Raw genomic sequence first — 24,346 nt, forward strand, 5'->3', positions numbered from 1 at the left:
ATAATAAATAGGAAAAGTCTCAGGTGAAGCCAGTATTTCAAAGTAATTAATCATCTTCCCCTCATGGTCCCTCCGCCTCTCTCTCTCGTTTTTTTTAACGAGGGAATTTCAGTAATAAATCTTTAATGATATATGTTAAGAATCCTTCATTAATTCTTGTCTACTTATTTCTCTTTTTTTGATGCTTTTATGTTGTATGTTGGGAAGTTAAAATGCATATACCAGAAGAAACAGTTTCAGAAAGCTGATAATTTGGCAGAGACTCTGAAAGGTTGTTTCTTGGATGTTGGATGGTACATTTGCTAATGGGAATTGTTGATTAATACTAGTTGGACTGTCAAACGAGTACTTGGATACAGTTACAGAATTACAGCATGATTGCGCAGGGAAAGGTAGCGAAAAAAGTTATTTGTCCTCTCCTAAATTGGAGGTGAACGGGCACTAACTCTCAGCTCTATAGTGTGCAAAGGCTGTGGCGTGTGGTACAGTCTCGGATGCCGCAGATGCCCGCGTGGGGAACGCAGCTAGGCGTGCTGCTGCCGGTACAGCAGTCGGATGCTCCGGTGCAACAGAGGGGATGTATCTTTAAATAACTCGTTAGACGCGAGCAGCCATCACGCCTATTCAATGTGACAGGGACAGATGTGACAGATCGGTTCTGACACACTTCCATACCACAAGTCCGTGGCTGGAGGTGACTGGTGTCCTTCCTCCGGTCCCGTCCCCGCTGCAGGACAGCACAACGACGCACGGATGAACCTCGCCATCGCCCTCACTGCTGCCAGGTACGGCGCTGCCACGGCCAATTACGCTGAAGTGCTGCGCTTGCTGAAGACGACAGACCCGGCCAGCGGGAAGGAGCGCGTGTGCGGGGTGCGCTGCAGGGACGTCTTAACAGGTGTGTGCCTTCCCAGCGGCGCGGGGACACAAAGGCGGCCGGCCGGCGAGCGGGGCGGCACCGCGCACCCTTCGGTCTGCAGCACCCTGCTCGGTGGGTGGAAGGGACGGCGTTCTGCAGCGGGCTTTGCCGAGCCGCAGTTGAACAGAAAGCACAGCACTTCAGAGAGCGTATGCTCTTCATTAAAGAAACGCAGAAATAATGAAACGAGGGAGGAGCGGGGAACAGTGCTGTTTGTAAATATCAATGAGCCGACAAAGGAGCCGTCTTCCCAGGGCACAGTGGCATACCATTAGTGTCAATCATCTTTAACTTCTGTCAGATTTTTCATTCAAATCCTAGTGTTTTGGCAGGGTAGACTAAGCTTTACATCCAAACCCTTCTGTCAAGCAAAGATGATATTGTAAAATGCTACGTACTGTACAGTAATAATCCCGTTTACCAAGTCTGTGGGTTGAGACTGAAATCTCTCTTGTTTGAGAGGCAGATTTCAGCTGAACTTCTTCTACCCAATCTACCTTCTTCTGCCTTTAAGGATAAGATGGAATTTCACTGTAAAACATTTTCTTTCAAATCTGGTTTTACATGAAAAGTTTGTTAATTTTTAAAAACCATTCCAGCTGTTCTGTTCAGACAAGCACAATATACTTTACAGTAGGTTAAGTTCATAGATAGATTAATAATGGAGACTGTCAGTGAGCAGGAAAACAAATGGTGTATGTGATTGATACTGTTTTCTTTCACAGGGCAGGAATTTGATGTCAAAGCCAAGTGCGTTATCAATGCTACAGGACCTTTCACAGATTCTGTGCGCAAAATGGATGATCAGGAAGTACAAAACATCTGTCAGCCAAGTGCAGGCGTGCATATTGTGATGCCTGGTTATTACAGGTAACGACATTCAAAGCCTAAACCATTTGTAACAATCTCTGCTGGTGCCTGTAATAAATAAGCTTGCGGAGACGCATTTGTGGGTTTTACGGTAGTTTTGAATGCATGATTTGATTTTTATTTTTTGGTTTTTGATTTTTAAGGAGGATTCTGGCACTGTGCCTGTTAGAATAACAATTTCACATATTCAGAAAAGAATGAAGTCTTGTAGTTCTTAGTTACAACTCACCAAGGCAGAACTCCTGCTGAAGCAGAAGGGTGTTTAGGCAGAGCATCTACAACAGACTTGTGAAAGGCGCTTTTTTTCATAATGAGTTTGAGTTGAGTGTACTGACTGCTTGTTCACCTCCCTTAAGAAAAAAAGACACACAGAAAACCTTCCAGAGAGGTTGCCATCTTCATACAAAAACGCTTGTCCTGTTAAATACCGAAGTCTATGCAATGACACTCTGCTGCTATACTCTGCCACGTCACAACTCTACTCATAGTAAGTATGAATGCAGCATGTAGGCAATATAATCAGTAGTTCAAAATAACACAATTAAATCCTGACAGCGCTGTGGACACAAGCGCACCCATCCGTGGCTGTGTTGGTGGAAAGGCCTTGCCTCCCTCTGACCTTGTTACAGAAGAGGTTCCCATGGCACTCTGAGTGCGCGCTGTGCAGACTCCTGCTTCTTTCCATATTTGCTACTGCAAAACCAAATCCCCTTCTACCAAGTAAGCCTTGTCAGTTGAAGCTCAAATATTACCTTTGGTTTCTGAAGTCATTAGCATCCTAATGGAAATTCATATTTATAGACTTATCCCAATTCTGTTGATACAGTGCACTTACAATAATGCCGTCCATGTGATCATTGCACTTCTCTCTGAATATAAATTCAGACTTCCAGTGCACAATGCGTTGTTTTTGCCGGAGCTGTCCCACTAGGAGATGACCATAGACTGTAAAATTGAGGCGTTTTTTGGCCTAGTGTAAAATCACTCTTGCGTTCTGTTCATTTTTTTGGTGTCTTTCCACATGAAAAATGGGGAAATGACCTGATAGCTGCTTTAAAGCACAGCAATGTGGAAAATGGGTTGTAATCCTAGTTTTCTCATACACTGAGAAGCGCATGTGTGACTGACTCTATGGCACTACAGCAAAAACACTGAAAGTTTTAAAACTTTGAATCACTTTGTAACTTGAAAGTAGAAGGTGGCTTGAGATGCATGAGGGCTCTAATTTATTTATTGTGTAATAACCTAATAATTTTAATTGGAAATGTAGAGAATACTTGTTCTCCTTGTTCCCTTGTGTATGTCAGCATGTGGGCATTACTTGTGAAATAGTATCTGCCCACATAATGCCTCCACAGTGCAGCTGATTAGATAAAACTGAACTGAATTTCCTTGAAGTGGGATAGCTTAAAGTAAGGAGCTGTCTGCTAAATAAAAAATACTTGTGGTATTTAATCTTAGTTGTATCAGGTCATCTTCTGGTGCCAAGGAATACTCCGTAACAAATGAGGACTATCATTTCACTGCGTCCGCTTGCCTTGTGGTAGATGTTTTACAGAGCTCACACAAATGAAAAGTTTATAACAGGTAGAGGGTTTTAGATATAAACGTAGTTCAGGTTCTGTAAAGCTAATTTTAACCTGATGCATTGATTTCCTATGTGTTTCTTACTCGTTTATGTTCATTAATAGTACCAGTATTCCTCATCTCATTAATTCTATTTTTAGTATACACATACCTATTCCAGTAGCTGCAATAAGTCTCTTTCACTCCCTATTGTTTATCATCATCTAAAATGAGAGAGGATTTTGGCTACCTCTGTTCAGATAGGCTTCTTGCCTGAAATGTGTCCGTGATTGCAGTATTTCTTTCCCCTCCCTTCTGACACATACCAGATGTTTTTGGTCTTTCTTGAATTTTCCTATGTGCTCTGCGTTCCAGATTCCAAGTAAACTTGTCTGTTAAACCGTAGTTCTACTCTATGGAAAGTCACCTATCTGCTCTTTAACTGCATTTGTGGTGCTTTGGTCAAATGCTTTTTCAACTCCGAGATCTTTCATGTGTCTGTTCTGCTCTGTAAAATGCCGTATTTAATGTCCAGGAATGAACCACTTACTGGCTTCAATGCTCAAGAGTTCTGATCTGTCCTTCAGTTAAATCATCTTGTCTAGTTTAGTAGTCTATAGCTTCTTGCACTCTAGGTATAGTTTAGTAATCTGTTTTCAAGATTCTTTCCTCATTTGTCATACACTTGATATATAATGTCCAATTTAACTGCACTGCTTTTTTGGGAAAGGAAGCTTTTTAAAAAGTAGACATGCTCCAAACATATTCAGTTGTTTTAAATCAACTCTTAAATACCATACTGTTCCTTTACTATTGGGCCAGGTATCTTGATGTTTGTTTTTACTGACGAAGAGCCACTTCAGATCCATCTGTATTATACTCCAAGGCTCTCTATTTGCCCCTGTATTTCTATGTAAAGGCATTGCTTTCTACTTCATGCTAGAGTTTACAGTCCTGAACTTCCCCATTTTAGTAGTCTTTAAAGATTACTAGAGAAATCATACAACAGCTGATGCTGCTACAGCTCATAGCACATTCTTGCATCCATTCTGTAATTACAAGAATCTGTCTCTTACTGCTGAAACAACATGTTCTTAGATTTCTAGTGCAGCAACATGACTCCAGAGGCATTCCAGAACAGGCAATATTCAGGTGTTAGGATGCTGCTTCTTGATGGGAAACACCTTATTTTAAATTTGTTTTGGTGGCTCTTCAGTCATTTATGTAAGATGGAATAAACATAGCAATGGGAGATTGAGAGCGTGCTTCCCAGGGTAGTCGGTAGTCATTAATTCAGTAAATTAATTGGCATATGGAAAACTGTTTCATCTTTTCTCATCATTTGCAGTGTCATCTAATTAAAAACACTTCAGTTCATAGGTGTTGTGCTGAAACTTAGTTTTAAGTCTTTACTTGTTTTTAATAATTTTTACTGAAATCACTTAAAATTATTCATACTTTTGAGAAAATGTCTAAAGTTTTCTGAATATTCTGATGCTGTATATTAAATCTCTAGTTTCCTCTGTCTCTAAATCAATAGCGCTTTCATTTTAAAAAGTAATCATTTGTCTGACGTGATTTACCTTTCACAAATCTGTGTTGACTTCCTCTATTAAATTGTACTTCTCCAACTGTATGCTTAAGCTGTCTATAAATATCATCTAAAAAATCTTCTAATATACATGCTATATATGAAATTTTCAGCTTCTCTTCTAGCCTTTCCAGATATTGAAAACTCACCTTCAGTAATCAGTTTAGACTTCCTAAAAATGAAATATTCAGTGATTCAGCTTGCGGCTCTCTTAAGTAGGTAACTCATATCCAAGCAGGTCTTTGTCTACCTTCAGCTTATTGTGTTAGCGGTTATTTGAGTCCATTGAATTATTCCCCTCTGATGGTCCTTATTACCACTTAAATATATACCTCCTATCCTCCTTCCATATACTTCCTACATATATATATATATATATATATATCCTCCTTTCGTTATCGGGAATAGGTGCAAAACCTGAAGACTGCAAAACTGACTGCAGATGTTTTTACAAGGACTTCCAGCACCTGAAATGAAAGTCAGCATCTTTCCTTTAAATAAAACTAATGAAAAAAAGCAGCAGCTTAAATGTTTTCCTATATAAAAGCCGCTTACTTTGAAGTGTTTATAGAAGCCTTTTGTTTTCTGAAATATGAGCAGAGCTATTTAGTAAGTAATAAGCATAACTGGTTTTGTACATATGGTTATTTTTCTTTTTTTTTTAATTTTACATTATACCAGGAAGCATTTATACATCAGTTAAAGTTTCCTGTATGAAGAAATACTGTTTTTCTTCATTTTACTGAATCATTCTGTTTATAGGACATAAATAATTAAATATCTGAATACTAGCATCCAATTAGTGTCTGTTAGTTATTATGGACGTTATATCTTTTGCCTTTTTTCTTTAAAAGATGGTTCCCCATTCAGAAATGCTGTAGTGGCAGGTGGGAGGAACTCGGGCTGCAGGACCACTGGAATTTTTCTTTTTAAATGTACTCGTAACACTTATGATTTCAGTGTTGCTGTTCTCTTGTTTTCTCTACCTTTTTCTTTCTGTTAATAACCCTCACCCCACTCCCCTGCCCCACCTTTATTGCAAGTGCAGGTCGTAGAAGTCATTGGGATTTTGTATGTCTTTACTTCTGCCCTCTGTTTAGGGAGCAGTTAATTGATAGCTTGGGTTGATAATATTTCATCTTAAATTTTTCTTGTTACATACTTAGATGCATCAAAACAGAACTAGGGTTTTGTTCTTGTTTCTTCCATTTTAATGTGCATTCTGTTTCAGCCTTCCCTTTCCTTTGTGGTATAATAAAAAATATTGTCCATTTTTGGATTAAAAGCAGTCGCTCATTCCATAATGAATTTCAAGTAATTGCTGATTTAAAATTTTCAAATGTTTGTATTTGAAAGAGCAAGATTTTCAAGAGCGAATGGAGATGTGAGATGCCAAAGGCCTGATTGCTCGATTTAAGGTTGTGGTCTGCTAACTTGCTTAAGAAATCAAATTCTAGTAATATCTGAGCATCACATTCAAGGGCTTTATTTCTTAAAACTTCTGGGACTACCTTTTAAAGTCAGGTCCTGGACACATGTGAAATCTCTGATCTTTTTTTTTTAATCGTTTGACCCAAGAACCAAGGTAATGTTCTAGTACTTTATCTGGAGTACAAGGTGTGCAAGAACAGAATCCCTGGTGATGCCTGACCTGTTTTGAACTATGTCCCTTCTTTATTTCAGCCCAGATAATATGGGTCTGCTTGACCCAGCCACCAGTGATGGTAGAGTGATTTTCTTCTTGCCTTGGGAGAAGATGACTATTGCAGGGACCACAGACAGCCCGACTGACGTTACATCCCATCCGATACCAACAGAAGAAGATATCAACTTCATATTGAATGAAGTGCGCAACTACCTTAGCGTTGATGTTGAAGGTAAACCTTTGTCAGCTCTGTTTTTCCCTGGGAAGGCACTGATGAGTCTGTGGCATTTCAGTTTGAGTAAATGCTGTCTGTCTGAAGTTTTTAGATAACTGATGACTATGGTTCTTGTGCATCTGGATGTTTCTAAAACTCGTGGGACGTAACTGTCATCTTGATCTATTTATCAGAGCTAAAAAATGATGCTTTTCCAGATACATCTGCACTACTTGGACTCTTTAAATGGAAATCGGTTGATAACTGCATGTTCAGATTTCACATACCTTTCACCTAACTGGCACTAACTGTCCAACTCCACAGCCAAGTCATTCTGGTCTCTTTGGGTGGCAGATGCAAGGTTTTGCAGAGCTGGGACAGTTTGGTCATACAGCAATGCAAGTATATCAAATAATTAATCTGCTTTTCTTGAAGGAAGAGTTGTTCTAGCTTTTCCGGTGTCTTTGCTTTTCCGGTGTCTTCGTTTTTATTTCCATTTTTCTAGGCACTTTATTCTTAGAATTTACTTTTCTCAGTATGGTAAATGTCTAATAGTGTCAGTTTTCACTGGGAGAGGAAAGTATAATGGGGAAAAAAGAGAATTTATAAAAAAATACTTGGTGATAGTTGTTCCCTTCAGTAGCTGAGCTGTTGTAAGATGCTGGCCTGTTTTGACTCAGTGCTGGTTTAAAGGAGAGAGGCTTCTTTCCTTTTTAGTTAGTTTTTTAAAAATCGTTCTGCGAAAGCATTTGTACTTCTGTATTTCTGTTGCAGTAGCAGCATTAAAATAAATCTGAAAAGCACTTGGTCAAGAATATTGCAACATCCTTAGATTTAGGAGAACTTGCTGTCCAGAGGTTGGAAATGCTAGATTACTTGTTTCCTGAAGGGGGTAATTGATGGCTCTGTATTGTATAGGTTCAGGAAACGTACTTTTAAGTTTCCTGAGGAGCAGTCGATACAACTAAGTGTGGTAGGCCAGACAGGTAGCTGGTAGAGTTAAGACTGTAAGATGGAGATTTTTGCAAGCTATTTTACAGAAGTACATTATGAAGTGTTTAATTCTTTTGAATGAAACCTACCTAGGTGCACGCTGTTTTTCACATATGCAATTAGCAGTGTTTATAGATTGCTTGTTATTGAATTAACAACTGTGCTGGCCGTATCAACTCACTGCAGACCTGCCTTTTTGCTGCCAGAGACAGTGCCAGGGTTATCAACTTACACAGGCTTGGATGTGTTCCAACTGTTTAATTATAGTGTCACGCATGCTGCTTTTTCTAGTTTCATTAGTTTATAAACGTAATATGGTATCTTATTTCTGTGATTAACACTTCATTTTGGCAGGTTAAACATGCTGGCAGAGCACCATTGATTTCTGAAATCTATTTTGTGTTCTTTGGGGATATTTTTACACCCCGTTACTGATTTTCAATTATCATTTATTTGAAAGTTGTATAAAAAAAAAAAAAAATGTTCCAAAGGCTTCAGCATAAAGCAAATCAGTCAGTTTATCTATTGCAAATTTAATAAGCAACAAAACTAATTTTATTAAATTCTCTATTGGTCCCATGTTTTACATGTTTTAAACAGTGAGTTTCGGAGGCTAGGGTATTTTCCTACAATTGTTAAGAGCTTTTGTGACTACTTAATGCCTTCAGGTTTTCTTCCTCCAAGTTTACTGAGACGTCAGGGTTGGCTTTAGGGGTATGTTTGTAACAGGGCAGGGAGCAGAGGAGTAGCACAGCGGGGAGAAAAAAAAGTAAATGGCCATTTGGTCAGGCTTCTTGTGGAGTGGGACCGCACTTCTGAAGCAGGGAGGAGGAGGAGGAAGAGAAGGCAGGGCTGGAAGAAATGGTGGTGGAAGACCCAACGTGGAGTTCTGTTGGGTAGCTTTTGACAAGTCAGCCGGGCCCTTTTGCGTTGCTGCGCAGTAGCAACCGCTGGCGTGGGGTACAAGCTTTGGGCATGTGCTATAGATGACCACAACTTTGCCAATAAATTTTCTCCTTGCCTGTATGTGTAATTGCTCTTCTGATAAAGGCTCTGGATAAAGATCACTTTTCAAGAGGAAAACTTGGAAAAACAAACTAGAGAAAAAGCTTTGAAGTACTAGAAGTAAATGTTTCACTCATGTGGAACAAACTTTATTTTGTTTTCTAAAATGTAATATAAGTACTGTCCTGTCAGTGCAAGCAAACGAGGGCTTGGTGCGGAGGGTGGGGTGTGGTTTTGGTAGGGTTTGGGGGTGGTTTTGAGCTGATCGGTGAGTTTGACAGTTGAATCTCTCTTGGTTGGTTGGTTCCCAGAATATCTCTGTTCTGTTAGATTTTTAACCAGCGTGAAAAGCAGACCTCTCTGTCCCTGACTTTGTTTTGGGCTAGAGTATTATTGAAACCTATGAGGGGAGTGCTGTGTTTAATTCTGTAGCCCAGCATATTCCATTACTTTGGAGAATCTTCTCCAGCATTTTGAGTTGCTCAACTAACAAGCATGGTGTGGTGCAGTCCTTGTTTCACAGCGAGTATCTACTCGGAGGCAATGCCACAGAGGCCACGGGAGGGATACGAGATAAATACCCATCAGTTCCTGGCTGACTTTGGCTGATCTTTTGGTTCTGAACAGTGAGAAGAGGAGACGTGTTGGCAGCGTGGAGTGGCATTCGTCCTCTGGTCACAGACCCCAACTCCAAAGACACGCAGTCGATATCCCGGAATCATGTTGTTACCATTAGTGATAGTGGTCTTGTCACGATAGCAGGTACTGGAAACTTTAAGTATAGCTTGGCCCTCCCCAGTGTATTTTATTAAAAATATTTTATTATAGGAATGTGAAGGATTATCCTGTAATTAGATAGTGCTCTGTGAGTGGTAGTGTGACTGGCTTGTTGGAGCAAGTCTAGTAAGAATAATGTGTTATATATAATACATACCAACTTCGTATTCCCCTTGCTTTCCTCAAATAAAGAAGTAAATGTGTGGTTACAGGTGGGAAGTGGACAACCTACCGTGCCATGGCACAGGACACCATTGATGCAGCTATTCAGGCACACGATCTGAAGGCAGGTTCCAGTAAGACCATTGGACTGCAGCTACAAGGGGCTGAGGACTGGAGTCCCACTCTCTATATTAGGTTGGTCCAAGACTATGGACTTGAAAGTGAGGTGAGTCATGGTTTCTGTTGATGCTGTGATGTTTCTGTGTTGGAGGGTTGGTTTTTTTTTTGCCCCCCACTAAATCTAATACCAGCATAACTTGTACAAAAGACTGCATGAGCCTGATAAGAGCTTATTATCTGGCCAGGGCAAAGATAGTTTTAACAAAAATAAATTGTAGTAATTATTCTTCTTTTCTTCCCTTTTCCCTTCCTCCTAGTCTTGACTGTTTCCTGCTTTAGAATGTTATGATATGCTAGGGTCTGTCTGTCTTTGAGCCCAACAAAATCTGTACCTCAGATGTGATCACAGTGTAGCAGAAGAGCTGGAGCATCCTTAGCCACAGTTGCATAGTAGTGTCAGTGCTGGAATAACGCATTCACAGTGCAAGTAGTTTCCTCCCACACAATCGAAATCTAATACCCTCTTCAGCTTATTTCTTATTGATAAGAGAATTGACCAAAAAAAGTGTGTATATTTGATGTGCTTTCAAAAGCGTATTGAAGTTGTTTTCAACTCCATAGGTGGCTCAGCATCTAGCATCAACATACGGTGATAAGGCTTTTGAGGTGGCCAAAATAGCCCAAGTTACAGGAAAGAGATGGCCTATTGTTGGAAAACGTCTTGTATCTGAATTTCCTTATATTGAAGCTGAGGTATGTGGAAAAACTACACAGTGTTCTTTGGTTGTCATCTGAGGATAAGCAGGTTATCAAGCAGGTTGGTCTTGCTCTGTAAAACATCTCCATAAGGCCTCTCCTTTGGTGAGGTCCAGATTTTTTTACTTTTCTTATTTTTCCCCTTCCCCAGAGCATGTTTTATTTTTATGTTTATACATACACATGTTAATATATTTATACATAATTGAATATTTATTATTATAGAGTCTATATAGGAAATAAAAAATAGACATGTTTGATACAGATGCATTTTATAAAATGTTCCAGGGAAAAGTAATCTTTTCAAACCCTTCTCTTGGTTGGGTGGGAATTAGTTACAGAAAGTTCATTTTGTATAGCCACGCCAGCACTATGGTTTGTGATGCCAAACATAATTCCCAACAGTGCCTGTCAACTTTCCCATCTACATTTTTCCCCCTTGTCTTACTGTTTTAGGTTGTCTATGGTGTTAAAGAGTATGCCCGCACAGCAGTGGATATGATTTCCCGACGTACTCGCTTGGCCTTCCTGAATGTGCAGGCTGCAGAGGAAGCCCTGCCAAGAATCGTAGATATAATGGGGAAAGAACTTAACTGGAATGAGCAGAAAAAAAAGGTACAAAGGGCCTTTTTCATCTGAAACTGTTTTGTTTTTCTTAAGTAGTTTCCATGTTAACGATCTAAATTAGTTGAATAGAAGACTTCAAGGGATGCTTTCTTCCTGAGAGAATGATTCACTTGGTGTATTTCATTATAAAGACTTTATCGAAATAGCTGTGAAATGAGTTGGTATTGGCCAGAGGGTGGAAAGTGAAGTTCTGTATCCTGTTCCCTCACTTCAAAAATGAAAGCAGACTTGGCATTGCTATCCTACTCCTGTTAAAATGTTTTGTTTACTGGCACTTTTCAACAGATTAGCCTCAGAAAATGAGAATCTTGTAAACTGTGTCCCTCCTTTTTGTCTGCTGTGTCTTTGAAAAGTGATGGTACTGAGTTTGCACCATTCTCTGGCCTAAGTTAATTTTTAAGGTTTGCGCCCTTTGCCCCCAGTGAGTCTGTCCTCAGACATACGGCGTGGGACTCCTCTCACTTTGTTTGCAGTGTTGATAGCAGACTGTCTCTAAGCTAGTCTCTGTATGCCTGCTCTGTAGTAAACAAACTTCAGTCAGATGCCTTACCCCAATGAAGGCATCTGCTGTGCACGCAGTGAAATGCATCCTACAGCCCTGTTTTGATCTCCACAAACTGTCAGGAGTACCTTGAGTAACTAGCTTAGATGTAGACATCCCACCTACTGACACGAGTTCTGCCCTTTTGAACTATCACATCATCTAAGTTACCAATTATTACTTCTTTCTGTTGTCATAAAAAGATAAATGCCCAGAATACTGGAAGCTGCACTCATAATGCTGTCCAGAGTATGGTGGAGGAAAGGCACTGAAAGGAGTGCTGAACCCAAACGGGCCACGTAGTTTGGGACTTCTTTCCCTCTGAAGCACCCAGAACCTGTGAATGTTCACCTAGCTCCTCACCTCCAAAGGGAATGGGAAGCTTCCCTTGGACTGTTTGTGAAACCTTTTAGCCAGTTAAAAGTTTGAGTAAAATTCTGGAAGGAGCTCATTTGTATCCCACCAGTCAGAGGACCTGCCTAAAGTCTCCCCATAGGAATGCATAAAGAAAGGGATACTGTCATGTCACAGTTGTGAGCTGTGATGCTTCTGTGCATGTATGTTGAGCAACCTCATAGTCAGAGGTGTTTGACTGAAGTTAGAGGTGTCTCTCCCTTACCTAATGAGATTTGCTCATCTAATAATTTACCATGTTAAACAAAGGTGTATCAATTCTTCCATAACAATAGATTAGAAAATGAGAGGCTTGCAAAGCAAGTAATTTGAAACCAGTGTGACGTTAGGGTTGCATGGACAGCCTCACTTCCAGCAGCCTGTAGTTTGGGGAGTTAAACACCCATTCTCACCATAACCTGCAGGACAGAAAATCAACAAGTACTGCAGGGACCTGTAAGACTTACAAAGCCATTGGTGGCTTGTGTGAGCTCACTAATGCCAGCAAGGCAGTGTCTGCGTTCCCTGAATGTCCCCTGGGGTTTCTTTTGGGAAGGTCTCTTTGTCTTTCAAATGAGGCTAAAAAATGCCTGAGATATTGACCATCTCTTCTGTAATCAGTCTTGGGCCATTTTGAAGTGCTACATTTTTATAGCAATCTTGCATGTGCTATATTTCAACTTGATGGACAAGGCAATTCCATGCCTATCTAGAAGAGTGTTCTTTAATTTAGATTTTTCTAGTGAGATGGTTAAATAAGTCTTTGTTGGTTTGGGACTTTAAGGCTAATTTGTGCGCTTACATTGAAGTATGTAAGAGTAGTCTGGTGTAGTTTAGTTGGTCTCCAAATATGCCTGCACAAACAAGTCTTTGCTAGATGAAGTGGCTTATAGGTACGTGCCTAGGAATCTCTTACTGCTACTGCAGCCGTTACTTAGCATGCTTACTCTTGTTTGTTAACTGCAGTGCGGGCTATTTAATATTGGTGCCCAGGTGCCAGATGCTTGTATTACTCTTAGAACTGTGTTTGGTGTACCCTTCGTCGTAGAAAAGAACTGTGTTCTACAGTACTTTATGTCAGATGTTTATCACTTATAAGAAAGCTGGCTATGGAAGACCTTGCACTGAACTTTCAGGTAATACATTCATTTTACTACCATCAAGAAACACAGTTTAAAACATAAAGAACCTGCCTGATGTTGAGGCTCCTGGTCTTTTTTTGCCCGCTTTAGACAGTTAGGTGAAACATTGCACTAAGATAGCAGCTGTGAGCTAAATGTCACTTTGTAGGCCTGACCCGCAAGTCCTGTTCTTCATGAAATAGGTAGATGCGTACTATGTGTGACTGAAGGCGTGGTATGGTCCTAAAAGCATTTACATAGTAATTGGAAGTCTTCCCTGGACTCGATATGTCTTTTCAAGACTAAAAAGTGCCTACGCTTAACTTATTTTTTTTTAAATACTTTTTAGCTACCATCTGCTTAATTTTTCGACCTTAGATAAATTTTAGTTAAGTGGAAGAAGCTAGTAAATACTACATTAAAAATAATTGTGTAAGAACTTCCTGTTTCTTAGATACCTGTTTTTTTCTTTTGTTGTAGGAAGAACTTGAAGCTGCTAAAAGATTTCTCTATTATGAAATGGGCTACAAAGTAAAATCAGATCAATTAACAGACAGCTCTGAAATCAGTCTAGCACCTTCAGATATTGAAAGGTAAGTAAAGTAGAAGAGTTCCCTATGCTGCTAGGAATTAATACCTGCCATTCTTCTGAGTGCAGCTTTTCCCACCAATAATCCTTATCTTGCAGGTACAAGAAGAGATTCCACATGTTTGACAAGGACAAGAAAGGGTTTATTACTATACTGGATGTGCAGCGTGTCTTGGAGGTAAAGTTTCCTTGTGTTCTTTTAGTTTCCTTTTTAAGCCTCTTATCTAAATTTCAGTGTGGCATAAAGAGCGCTGAACAATTCCATTGACATACTTCTGTGCTTTTTTTTGTTTAGAGCATCAGTGTGCAAATTGCTGAAAATACACTTCACGATATTCTAAATGAAGTGGATCTGAACAAAAATGGACAGGTTGAACTCAATGAGTTTTTGCAGGTAGGCGTTTCTTTGTTACGAGAGAAGCTGTAACTTTAACGAACAAAAGCAGAGGTGTTGAATTTTTTTCCCTCTGCTGAAGGGCTGGGTTGGACACTAGGTGAGTGTTGCTTGGGTAAAGGCTGTAGTGTTGATGCTGTTTCCCAGATCACAAGATAAGTGACACGCAGAGCCACCCTCAAGCAACTTTGAAATTCAAGGGGTTTTTTTTTTTCATATGCAGAAACAATGAGACCCAAAGAACAGGTCCAACTTATAAAGTAGTACAGACCTGAATTTGGCTTTTTTGATACAAAAATGTTGTTCAAATATATTCAAAATGATACAGTTGTCCATTGGAAGGCATATGGCACAATTATGCACACTGACATTTATCTGGGTCTAAGTGATTAGTAGTTTCTAAAGTATTTTGAATATTGTAAAGAATAAGCTTGTGGTTAAAGCACATCCAGTCCATATAATCAATCCCATTTTAACTCCTGGACTGGCTAACATGATCTCAGTTTGTATTAAAGACATTACATTGAGAACCCATACATCTGCTTTTTGCAGGGTTTTAAAATAAAATTAAGGGTGCTACTGAAATGTTTGTTTGCCCAGCTCCTTTTGCATATGCAGTTTGCCAGCCAGCTTTGTTTTTGTAGAGTCTTTCTTGGTATGGTATTTCAGGTGACTGCCATGTCGTTCCTGCATGGTGGCAATGACGAATGCCGAACATGAGATAAATTAATGCTGGGGATTTTGGTCAATGTCAGCCCTTTCTTCACTGTGTCAAGTTAAACAAACAAGATCAAGGCAAAGGAAATGGTAATTGTCTCTCTCGAGATGAGCTGTAGATAAGAGCAGCATTGTTGAATGTAAATGCAGAAAATTTTCACAGGTTGTGTCCAGCGTTAGAAAAAAGGACTATTTATTTGCCTGAAGTGCAGCAATTTAGCTGGGTAACTGAAATGCACTTGGAGGGGAAAAAAAAAAACCTAAACCAACCATGGTGGGGAAAGAAGAAACAATAGCTTTGGGAGTTCATGCTTATGTATTCAGGTATAAGAGAAAATCACGGCTGTTTTTCTGGCTATTGAAAATGGTCTCCCTCTTACACCCCTTTGCATGTGAAGAATTTTAAGGGGGGGGGAACCCACCATTTACTATAAGGGCTCTGTTAAACTATAATGGTGTTAGTTTGGATACATTGTGGTTAAGAAGTTCAAACAACTAGTAATTATGTCTTCTGTGGATTTTTTTGGTGGCTTTCTGGGTTTTTTGCTTTACTGTGCTGAATAGTCTCATTAGGGGTTGCCTGCCCTCAATCATAATATCTGTAAACTATAAAAGTCAAGTCACCGTTTTGGTATAGCTTCACAGTTACTTTTGTAGAACTCTAACTCTGTGTGACTGGCTTCTCCTACGCATTTCACAATGCAATCTAAATATTTAACCCTAGTGATTGGCATTGCAGTAATGATCACTTGTGCCTGTGCACCTCCGTCCTGCAGGGGCAGAGAGCAGCACACCGGGAGCTGCTGCGTAGCCAAGTGCTAAGTAGGAAGTATGGTAATAAAATTAACAGGAGGTTGCCATGGAAGGAACAAAATACATTAAATGTTTGTTTAATTTTTTTAATGGATCTGTTAAGTCAGTTCCCAATACTTTCATGTTTGCTTTCTGAAAACTTTCAAGTAATTGCATTTTACTGCAGAATGCTTGTGGAAAGCCATGTGCAAATATTTGTGGACGTTTATATTAGAATATAGGAACACATTGTACCAGGGTGGCCGCGTAGCTCTCCAGGTGGGGAGCGGAGCAATGCCAAGTGCATTCAGCTGGCCAACTGCAGATTGCCAATGTTATTCGAGTAATGGTTTTGTGAGAACTGGTCCCAGCAGATGCCGATGCTTACAGGTGTTTCGCAAAGAGAAAGTGGACCGCATTGATCGGCATTCAGTACAAACAGGTTGTTCCACTGTGGCAAGGAGGCAGAGCTGTGACAGTCCTTAGGAGCTCACGGAGCTGTCTTCCGAAGAGCAGTCACTACCGTAAGACTTGCATATGGAAGCCTAGTGCTGCTGTCATTTATGCTCAAGAAAGGAGGGGGACATTGGGAACTCGTTTTGTTATGTAAAGGCAAGAACACCTCCCATGTTAAATCAGGAGGAAGCTTTTTTCCCCCAACAGCAGATTTCCTTTGGGGTCCTGACAGACCCACATACCAGAAACTCATTTTTTATGACGGTGCCAGAGGACCAGCCATCTTTTTTTGTGGTCGCTTCCCCAAAGAGCACGCAGTACAGTCAGACCAGACAGACGCAACACTGGTAGTTGAGTGCATCGTCAAGCCGGATGAACGGGTGTGAGGGCCAATGGCTCTCCTCCTAGGGCCTCCCTGTCTCTGCAGATCGCTCTGGAAGTGGGGAGGGAGGCGAGGGAGAACACCAAGCCCGAGCAATGGTGGACTTTCCTTGCTGGCTGTAGCTACTGCTCTTACTGTTGCTGGTCCTCTCCTTCCTGACTCCATCGTCTGCCTTGCCTCAGGGCTGCACAGGGTAATCAAAACGCCTCCAAATGCAGGGAGGTTTTTCCAGCCTCGGCTGTGTCTGTAAAGCATGGGGTTCCCTTCTGCCCCTTCCCCTCCCGGGTACTCGTTCCAGCTTTGACAGGGTTGATACCACATTTGCATAGGTCCAGCTGCAGATATAATTAATAGATTTTCCTATGGAAGGGAAGAAATCTGAAGGATTCTTAGCACTCAGTAGGAGTAAGAAATTGCATTTTGTAAGTGCCGATTGCTTTCCATAGTAGTCTTTGACAAGCTGACTTCATGTAATTTCAAGTCTAATGCTCACTTTATCCATGGGATAAAAAAGAATTAACTAAAATCTTAGCACTAGTGTGTGTGTTCGTTAAGATAGAGCTGAGTCCAGTTTCAAGGACTTAAAGGCAAATTAGTTTTAAAAGTCTATAAAGGAATTTGGATTTGAAAGAATTGTGAAAGTCAAGTACACTGTCTCTACAAAGAAGGGCGTATGATAAAAAAGAGTATGGTCTGGGGTCAGTGGTAGAACAGGAATGGTGTTTTGTTAGTTAAATCTTGCAGATATTTAAAAAAAAAAAACAAAAAAACCCCTGTAAAATAGATGGTTTCTCCTGCATTCTTAAATGTCACTGAAAAAACTCTGGTGTTGATGTCAGCCAGCACTGTTACTTCCAAATGGATTGTATTTGGTACTTGTAGTCTTCCTGCCACCAAAACCTGCTTTGCCAAAACCTTTGTTTATATTTCTAGAAAAGGTAAATTAGCTTTGAGGTGAGTCTTTGAAACCATGCAGCAGTTCTGCTTTATGTATGGGGAAAAACAGTTCTGTATATTCATTAATTATTTTGTCCAAGAGCCAGTAGCAAGTGTTCCCTCGGGCACTTAGACTGGAGCTGTGTCAGCGTCCGCCGTCGGTGGCCCGGGGGCGGGACGGGTGGCCGTGGCCGTGCACCTCTCGTGCAGAGGAGGTGACAGCACCAAGCTGCGTGACTCTGCTGGTGTTCTCTGCCGCGTAAGCCATGTCGGTGGAGGGCTTGTGTGGTCTCTGCTCAGGGGCTGGTATGGGTTGCAGTTGCCCTGCTGTCCCTCTGGCTGCTTACAGATGTCTTTCCGTGAGGGGCTGTACCTTCCACCTTGGTTCTTTGTCTTGCAAATGAGTTAACAGGATGCTCTCCCTCTTGTCCCTTAAGCTCATGAGTGCTATTCAGAAGGGCCATGTGTCTGGAAGCCGGCTGGCAGTGCTCATGAAGACTGCCGAGGAGAATCTGCATCAGAGGTTGGTGATTCCGGTGGACCGGAGCGGTGGTGGACTGTGAGTTCAAACACAACGTGTGCTCACAGCTACAGCTAATGGAGATGCGTAGCTGTGCCTCTCTGCTGAAAAACATTCCAGTGCGTCTGACTGTCCCTGCTTGTTCAAGATGACCGGTGTCTGTCCATCGGTATAGCTCTTACAAAAACACATGGGTTCATTTGTGTTCGTTATTAATGGTTTTCTGTACAGCTCTTAATACTCCAGTATGTGGCCTTTTGGATTGGGTGTTCTTTAGACATAGGGGTTTATTAACGAGTTGAGGAATACAGTCTAGAAAGACTTGGGTGCACACACAAGCACATGTGCACATACTGCCTTGTTCATTAACTTTTATATCACCTTTACCTGTAAAGAAAACGACGCTCAGAAAGTGAATCCTGCCTTTAAATGCATTGCATTGAGTCTTGCAAATATGCGTTCAATATATTCAGAGGAGCTGCTGATCTGTCCTCTTCAACAAAAATAGCAAGAGAGGGAAAGCTAATGTTCTGGATTGGAGGTGGTATCACAAAAGGAACGAAGCTGACGCTTCCTGAGGTAGTGATTACGGCGAAGAACTGTCATGAGTCTTCCATAGGTGGCTGGTTTTGCTCTTTCGAGTGCTGTTATTTCAGTGGTACCAATACTTGGCCAGACAAAAATATCAGCAGTATGGAGCTGCTGCTTGATTAATCACCCAAGCTAATAATTTAGTTAAAAACTAGGGGACAGCTTTCCTTTCTCCCATATTGATAAAAATGTCTAGCAGGCTGGTGTTTTATGCTGTTAAGTGTTTCATACTGATTCCAGTTTTGGACAAACACTGATGATATGTAGAATATGGCAGTTTTTGATAGCATAAGGCTTAACTGTTTATTAAAAATTCTCAAACACAAAGTGAAATGATGAAGTTTGTTTTGCATTCCACTAACTTTTCTATAAAAGTGAAAGGGCTATTTTTCAGCAGATAATTAATAATAAAAAAAAATAGGACCACTCACCTGAGCTGTTTTCAACAATGTTGTATCTGGCTGTTTGCCTTTCTGTTGTTAAATGGACTAGGTCCAAGATCAGGTGGAAGATTTCTGCCTAATGTAGAACAAGGAAGGGAAAAACTTAAGAACAGATTATTGCTGAATTTGTCATTCTGTTGCAGTCTTTGAGTATAAACACCAATTTACAACTCCAAACAAGCTTCAGTTCCAAGGCATCAGAATTTCTACTTCTGTAAAATCTGATCTATTTTAACTGATGTCACCTCTTTCACTAATGGAAAATAACAGTACAGTAACGAATAGCAAAGATTACTTTCATATTTTGAAAGGGAAAATGATTGCATACACAAAATGGAGATGCTGAGGAGTGTTAGTATGTACCATAGTAAGCACAGATGTTGTGTTTGGCTGGAGAGGCAGAGTCCTTTAAAAAAAAAAGTCTTTAAAAATAGATTTAAAAAAAAAAAGGGCAAGCCTCATGTGAAATTCAGTAAATGGTTGTAATTCCATCAATCCAAACAATCGGTAAAATCTGCAGGGAAGGAGATGGTCTCGGGTAAAATGCCTTTCAGATGGTTTTTGCATGTTAATTTTTTTTTTGATGCTCCCTTGTACCAAATCACAGATATTGCTAAGGGGTTATGGCTTTTTTGCTTTGAGTCCTGTGCTAGTGAGGCGCAGTCTATGTGAATGAGGAGTTAGCATGTTTGACAATGTAAGAATTTTTTTTATTAACAAAGGGGTTTGTTTCTGTGGTCCTGTAAAGTTTTCTTTTTGAACTATGTTGCAGTATATTCAGGCAACGTATGTAAATATTTGACACAGCTTCGTATTTCTAAAAGCCCTTTCAAATAAGATCACAATAACAGATTTTGCATATACGGCAGAATTGGTGGGAAATGAATGTACAATACACGGGTTATTTTGGTTCAGTGAGCACGATAAGGAGGGAAAACTATTAACAATAATTTAAGGGGAAAAAAAAAGTAATTAAACCTTTTCCAGGCCACATAAATATTGTAAATATTTTTCTTTGACATCTTTTGTATGATTTAAAGAAAAATTCTCCTCCACTCCTCTATAAATGGCACTGTTAAGAATTAATAATACAAGTTTACCTGTACAGCCAGGATTTTTGGCTTTGTACCTAAAGTATACTCTTTATTCTCTTGTTTTAGTAATATTACGTACAGAATGTGACTTTGGGATTTTCTTGGCTATATGTGTGTCCTCCGATATGAATTTGCTTTGCATCTTAGGCACTTTACTGTCATGCTTCTCTGCTCTTTTGTATGGCACACGAGATCTTGTATGACTACCTTGTGTAACAAGAGAAGATTGTGTGTGTTACTTAAAACAGCTAAATCTATACGTGGAAAAAATCTAGAGGTATTTACTTATCACCTCACGCTTGTTTTCAGGAATGTTGGCTGCTTTGTTTTTGTGGTGGTTTGGTTGTTTGGTGTTTTTTTTCATGTGAATGTACTGTAGAAAGAGTTGTAAAATGTCACAGTCTTGCATTGTTCTGATCCTAGGTGGAAAAACAGCAGTGTGATTTTTTTTGTTGTTTTGTTTGTTTTTGGTTTTTTTTTTGAGATGGGAGCTGGATTTCTGGATGGGGGGATGTTATTTTGTGTTTTAAATAAACTGCACGCCCTGGGCAGAGGGGGTGTGTGTGCGTGTGTACATGCAGTGTGTTCACATATATATCTGTGTGTATGTATGTACACGCATATGTACACACTGCGTGTTTTACATGTGGCACTTAGGTATTTTGTTAGGTTACTGTTCTAGACTGAACTGTTAAATACTGTGTTTGAGGCTGGGTTGTCATTTTTATAACTGTCTTGGTGTTTTACTGCCATTATTTATTACTTTTGATATCCAGAATGAGCCGCATGCATTTATAGAGCAATAAGAGGATGTATTTAATGTGCCTTGTTTTTAACTGAGTAAGAACTGAAAGCATGAATCAATAAAACTGATTAAAAATGGGTCCTTTCACTGGCAGTTTGTTATGGCAGTTACAAAAATAACTTTGATTAGCCTTGGAAAAGTTTATTTTTAGACGAAAAATGTTCAGATAGATGCTTCTTAGTAAACGTGACATAATTTTGTCTATGCCATCCCATTTTAGCTTGGAATTTAGCACTTCATGGTTTAAAAGCAGAAATTGGGAGTTAATACAGCAGTTAGCATTCTCGGGACGTAGGAGCTGTGCGCGTTCGCCGATGACACGCAGGGTAAGGTATTCCGCGCTGCCATCTCATACTAAAATTACAGCCAGCCAATTGGCCTGGATTTTGGCCGGGGGGGAGCGGGGGAATGCCAGTCGCAAGTGTTCCTTTGCACACAGATGAATTTTATCATAACTAAAATCAATAGAAATGAATGGAAGAGATTTCATAATCCATTTTGATCATTTTCCATGTCAAGTTATTCCAGGGTTGCCATGTGTTGATAAATGTTCTGACAGAAAAAATGCTATATATTTTCATTGTCAGTAAATCAGTAAAGCTGTTACCAGTTTTAACGCAATTTTTATAATCTCCATATTATTTTATAGGTTTTAATTTACACGTGTAATAGGGATATTCCAGAACTGTGATGTAGCTATGCTGAATGCAGGGGTTGTGTACATGCAGCCAGAATAGCTCCCCGCTGCATGTCCCCCACAGAAATGAACAGGACCGATACCTCCAGAGTATAATTACAAAGATTATGAATTTTATCTAATCTGTGGTGTGTAAGTAATATGTCAGAAGATGTTTGCTACAATCATCTTCGTCCCAAATATTCTGCAGCACTAAAATTGCCTTGGGTCATGATCCTGAATGTGCTGCTCAACGCAGAACTGAAATGAATAGGAATGTTTCTGGAACAGTATTTTGGGCTGCGTTCCCCTGCTTTGCACAATTTCTCCACTGAATGTTCAAAAAGTCAGATTTATTGTGACCTATGTTCACTTGTGCACTGCAGCCTGTTTTAGAAATATGATGCAGAATATCATAGCAACATTAATATTTAAGCGTTGATGCCCGAGCTGGGTGTTTCCCGTGTCAGATATGAACTGATTGCATCTGAAGAGAAAACCATCTTCAGTGGGGATGAGTCTTTGCTGCTGAGTGAGTGTTGTTTCTTCTCGCTGAAAAAGAGGGGTTTTCAGATATGTAGGTGTGTGCAGCCTAAAAATTTTAGTCCCCGTTCCCCTATTTAACCAGCCTCCCCCATTTTTTTGCGTGCCTGTACCCTGACACAGGAGCGCCGGCTGCACAAAGCGTGTGCACGGCTGCTGTGGCTGGAGACCACAGGCTGCGTTTCAGAATCGATACTTTCTTCACTCGGAAGATGCCACTGATGCAGGCATGCGCTGGGATAATCTCGCCTCTTCCTATTTTGCAAATAAAGGCAGAGATTAAATTCTGCTCCCCTGAGCAAGCCTTTAGCTTGCTCAGTTTTTTCCACAAGAATCTTCTGCAAGGGCTGTCGTGTGTGTTAGATTATCCAGTCAGATATGAGCAGGGGGACCAGTTTCTGTAAAATTTTGGGAAGTTTTAACTGTGTACTTAACTGTATATTTGACTGAATATTTAACTGAACTTGATCCTCAGCAAATGCCAGCATCGGCCACTGTGCTTTGTCTGCCGCCTCTGAACCACTGCAGCCCGAGCCTGTTCGGTGCAACTCGGCAGGCTGGGGCTGTGCTCAAACTTTCCGCGTTTTGGCAGGTGAGGCTGTTCTCACTCGGTGACCCTGAGAGCTATACCTAGCCGGCTGCGGTGCCGTGGGGCTGTGCCTTCTCTCCGCGAATGTCTGCGGTGGGGCAGTGCTGTAGCTGGATGCGTGTCACTAGCTCTCCTCCACAGGCTTTATTTAACTCGGTAAGGCAAACTTGGTTCTGTCTTGCCAAGATACCGTAATCTGTTTGTCCAACTGATGTAAATGTAATTAGGTTGATCAGTAAGACTGACACAAGCTGAAGGGAACCGAGTCGGTGTAACGCGACTCGAGGGTCTCTTGCACCGCCAGCCTGCCTCCCCAGCCTCCCGCCCTCCCCACAACAAACACAGGGCTTCGCTGCCTTTCATTTTCTCTCTTCTACATTGTTGCTTGGTTTATTTTACTGAAGCGCACAGATTCTTTTCTTTTATTATTTTTGCGTATCTACAATTAACTGATTTGCAATTCATTCTTATGCAAGCTGAGTTTTTCCTGTCCAAGTCAAGAAGCTGTAAATCTTAGATCTATTGAGCTGACAGTGAAATATATTTCATTTTTCCCCATGAATCATTTGCCATCCTTATTGGAGAAAAATGGCAAAATTATGGTGTACCATGTTTTCATAAATTACTGCTTTCCTCTCCTTCCCCCTCCCCCAGTCTGTTCTGTAATTTGCTCGGGAGGAATGTGAGTGTGGGAGCCCGGAGTAGCTTGGTAAACAGGGCTTGTTCCCCACCAAATTGTCTGAAAATCTGCCTGATCTCTCCTAATTTGTTGACAGAGCCAGAACAATTAATACATCTTTCATATGAATCAAAAAATTGGTAATTGCCACTGAAGTTATTTTGACTTAGTGTCGTTAAGAGATTAGCCAGTTAAATTATTATTGTACAGTAGAAAGAAGGAAGCAGTAAGTAGTACTACTTGATTTATTTTTTTATTTTTTTTCCCCAACAGCAAGCAGCAGTTAAGATTTCTGTTCTCTTGCATTAGAGGCTTGTAAACTGCAGAAAGCTAGGCATTTTCCCGGATCTAGGAATGTAAAGATTTTCTTATCTAAAAACCTTTAGCTTGCAAAACAATTTTGAAAATCTTGGGAACAATATTTATTTTTAAATCCTACAAAAATTATGTGTTTATTATGCTCCAGCTATGAAGGTAGCTGATTTTGATTAGTGACTTAAGTAGCTTATGGAATCTAGTAAAGAAGCTGGTTTATCTGCCATGTAAAGTTCTTCCTGATTAAAAAAAAAAATATATAAAAATGTTCATCATGGTAAGCTGTCGAATTGTTTTCAAAATTGGCCATATTTTAAATGGAGCTTATCCAGCTATGTCAGTACTTCAGGTCGCACTGAACCATTAAATAAAAACCTGAGACAAAATGCCTTTGAAAAGGGTTAATTAGTTTTAATATTGATTTGTTCCATACAGGGCAGTAATAGACTAGAACATTTATTTCTAGTTTGGATCATTAAAACCGGCTTTTGGTTCTTGGAGCCGTTTGTTTCTGATAAATAATAA

The 24,346-nt window shown here is 40.2% G+C and overlaps 1 protein-coding gene across 1 annotated transcript; it reads left to right on the forward strand.

The window, feature by feature from the left end:
• Positions 1 to 494: 494 nt before the first annotated feature.
• Positions 495 to 18,129, forward strand: GPD2 (glycerol-3-phosphate dehydrogenase 2 (mitochondrial)). The gene is made up of 12 exons (XM_010291600.1): positions 495 to 542; positions 682 to 898; positions 1,645 to 1,789; positions 6,630 to 6,823; positions 9,431 to 9,565; positions 9,793 to 9,968; positions 10,484 to 10,615; positions 11,075 to 11,233; positions 13,781 to 13,893; positions 13,989 to 14,067; positions 14,185 to 14,283; positions 18,004 to 18,129. The coding sequence occupies exons 1-12, from the start codon at positions 495 to 497 to the stop codon at positions 18,127 to 18,129; spliced, it is 1,623 nt and encodes a 540-aa protein (XP_010289902.1).
• The last annotated feature ends 6,217 nt before the right edge of the window (positions 18,130 to 24,346 follow it).

The sequence above is a fragment of the Phaethon lepturus genome, unplaced genomic scaffold (assembly GCF_000687285.1).
Source record: "Phaethon lepturus isolate BGI_N335 unplaced genomic scaffold, ASM68728v1 scaffold55497, whole genome shotgun sequence".
Classification (NCBI taxonomy): Eukaryota; Metazoa; Chordata; class Aves; order Phaethontiformes; family Phaethontidae; genus Phaethon; species Phaethon lepturus.

Excerpts from the sequence above, each read along its gene's own strand:
- GPD2 (XM_010291600.1), top strand. The coding sequence starts at position 495 with ATGCCGCAGATGCCCGCGTGGGGAACGCAGCTAGGCGTGCTGCTGCCG. Across the intron at positions 9,969-10,483 it reads ACTATGGACTTGAAAGTGAG|GTGGCTCAGCATCTAGCATC; the intron begins GTGAGTCATGGT and ends TCAACTCCATAG. Across the intron at positions 14,284-18,003 it reads AACTCAATGAGTTTTTGCAG|CTCATGAGTGCTATTCAGAA; the intron begins GTAGGCGTTTCT and ends TTGTCCCTTAAG.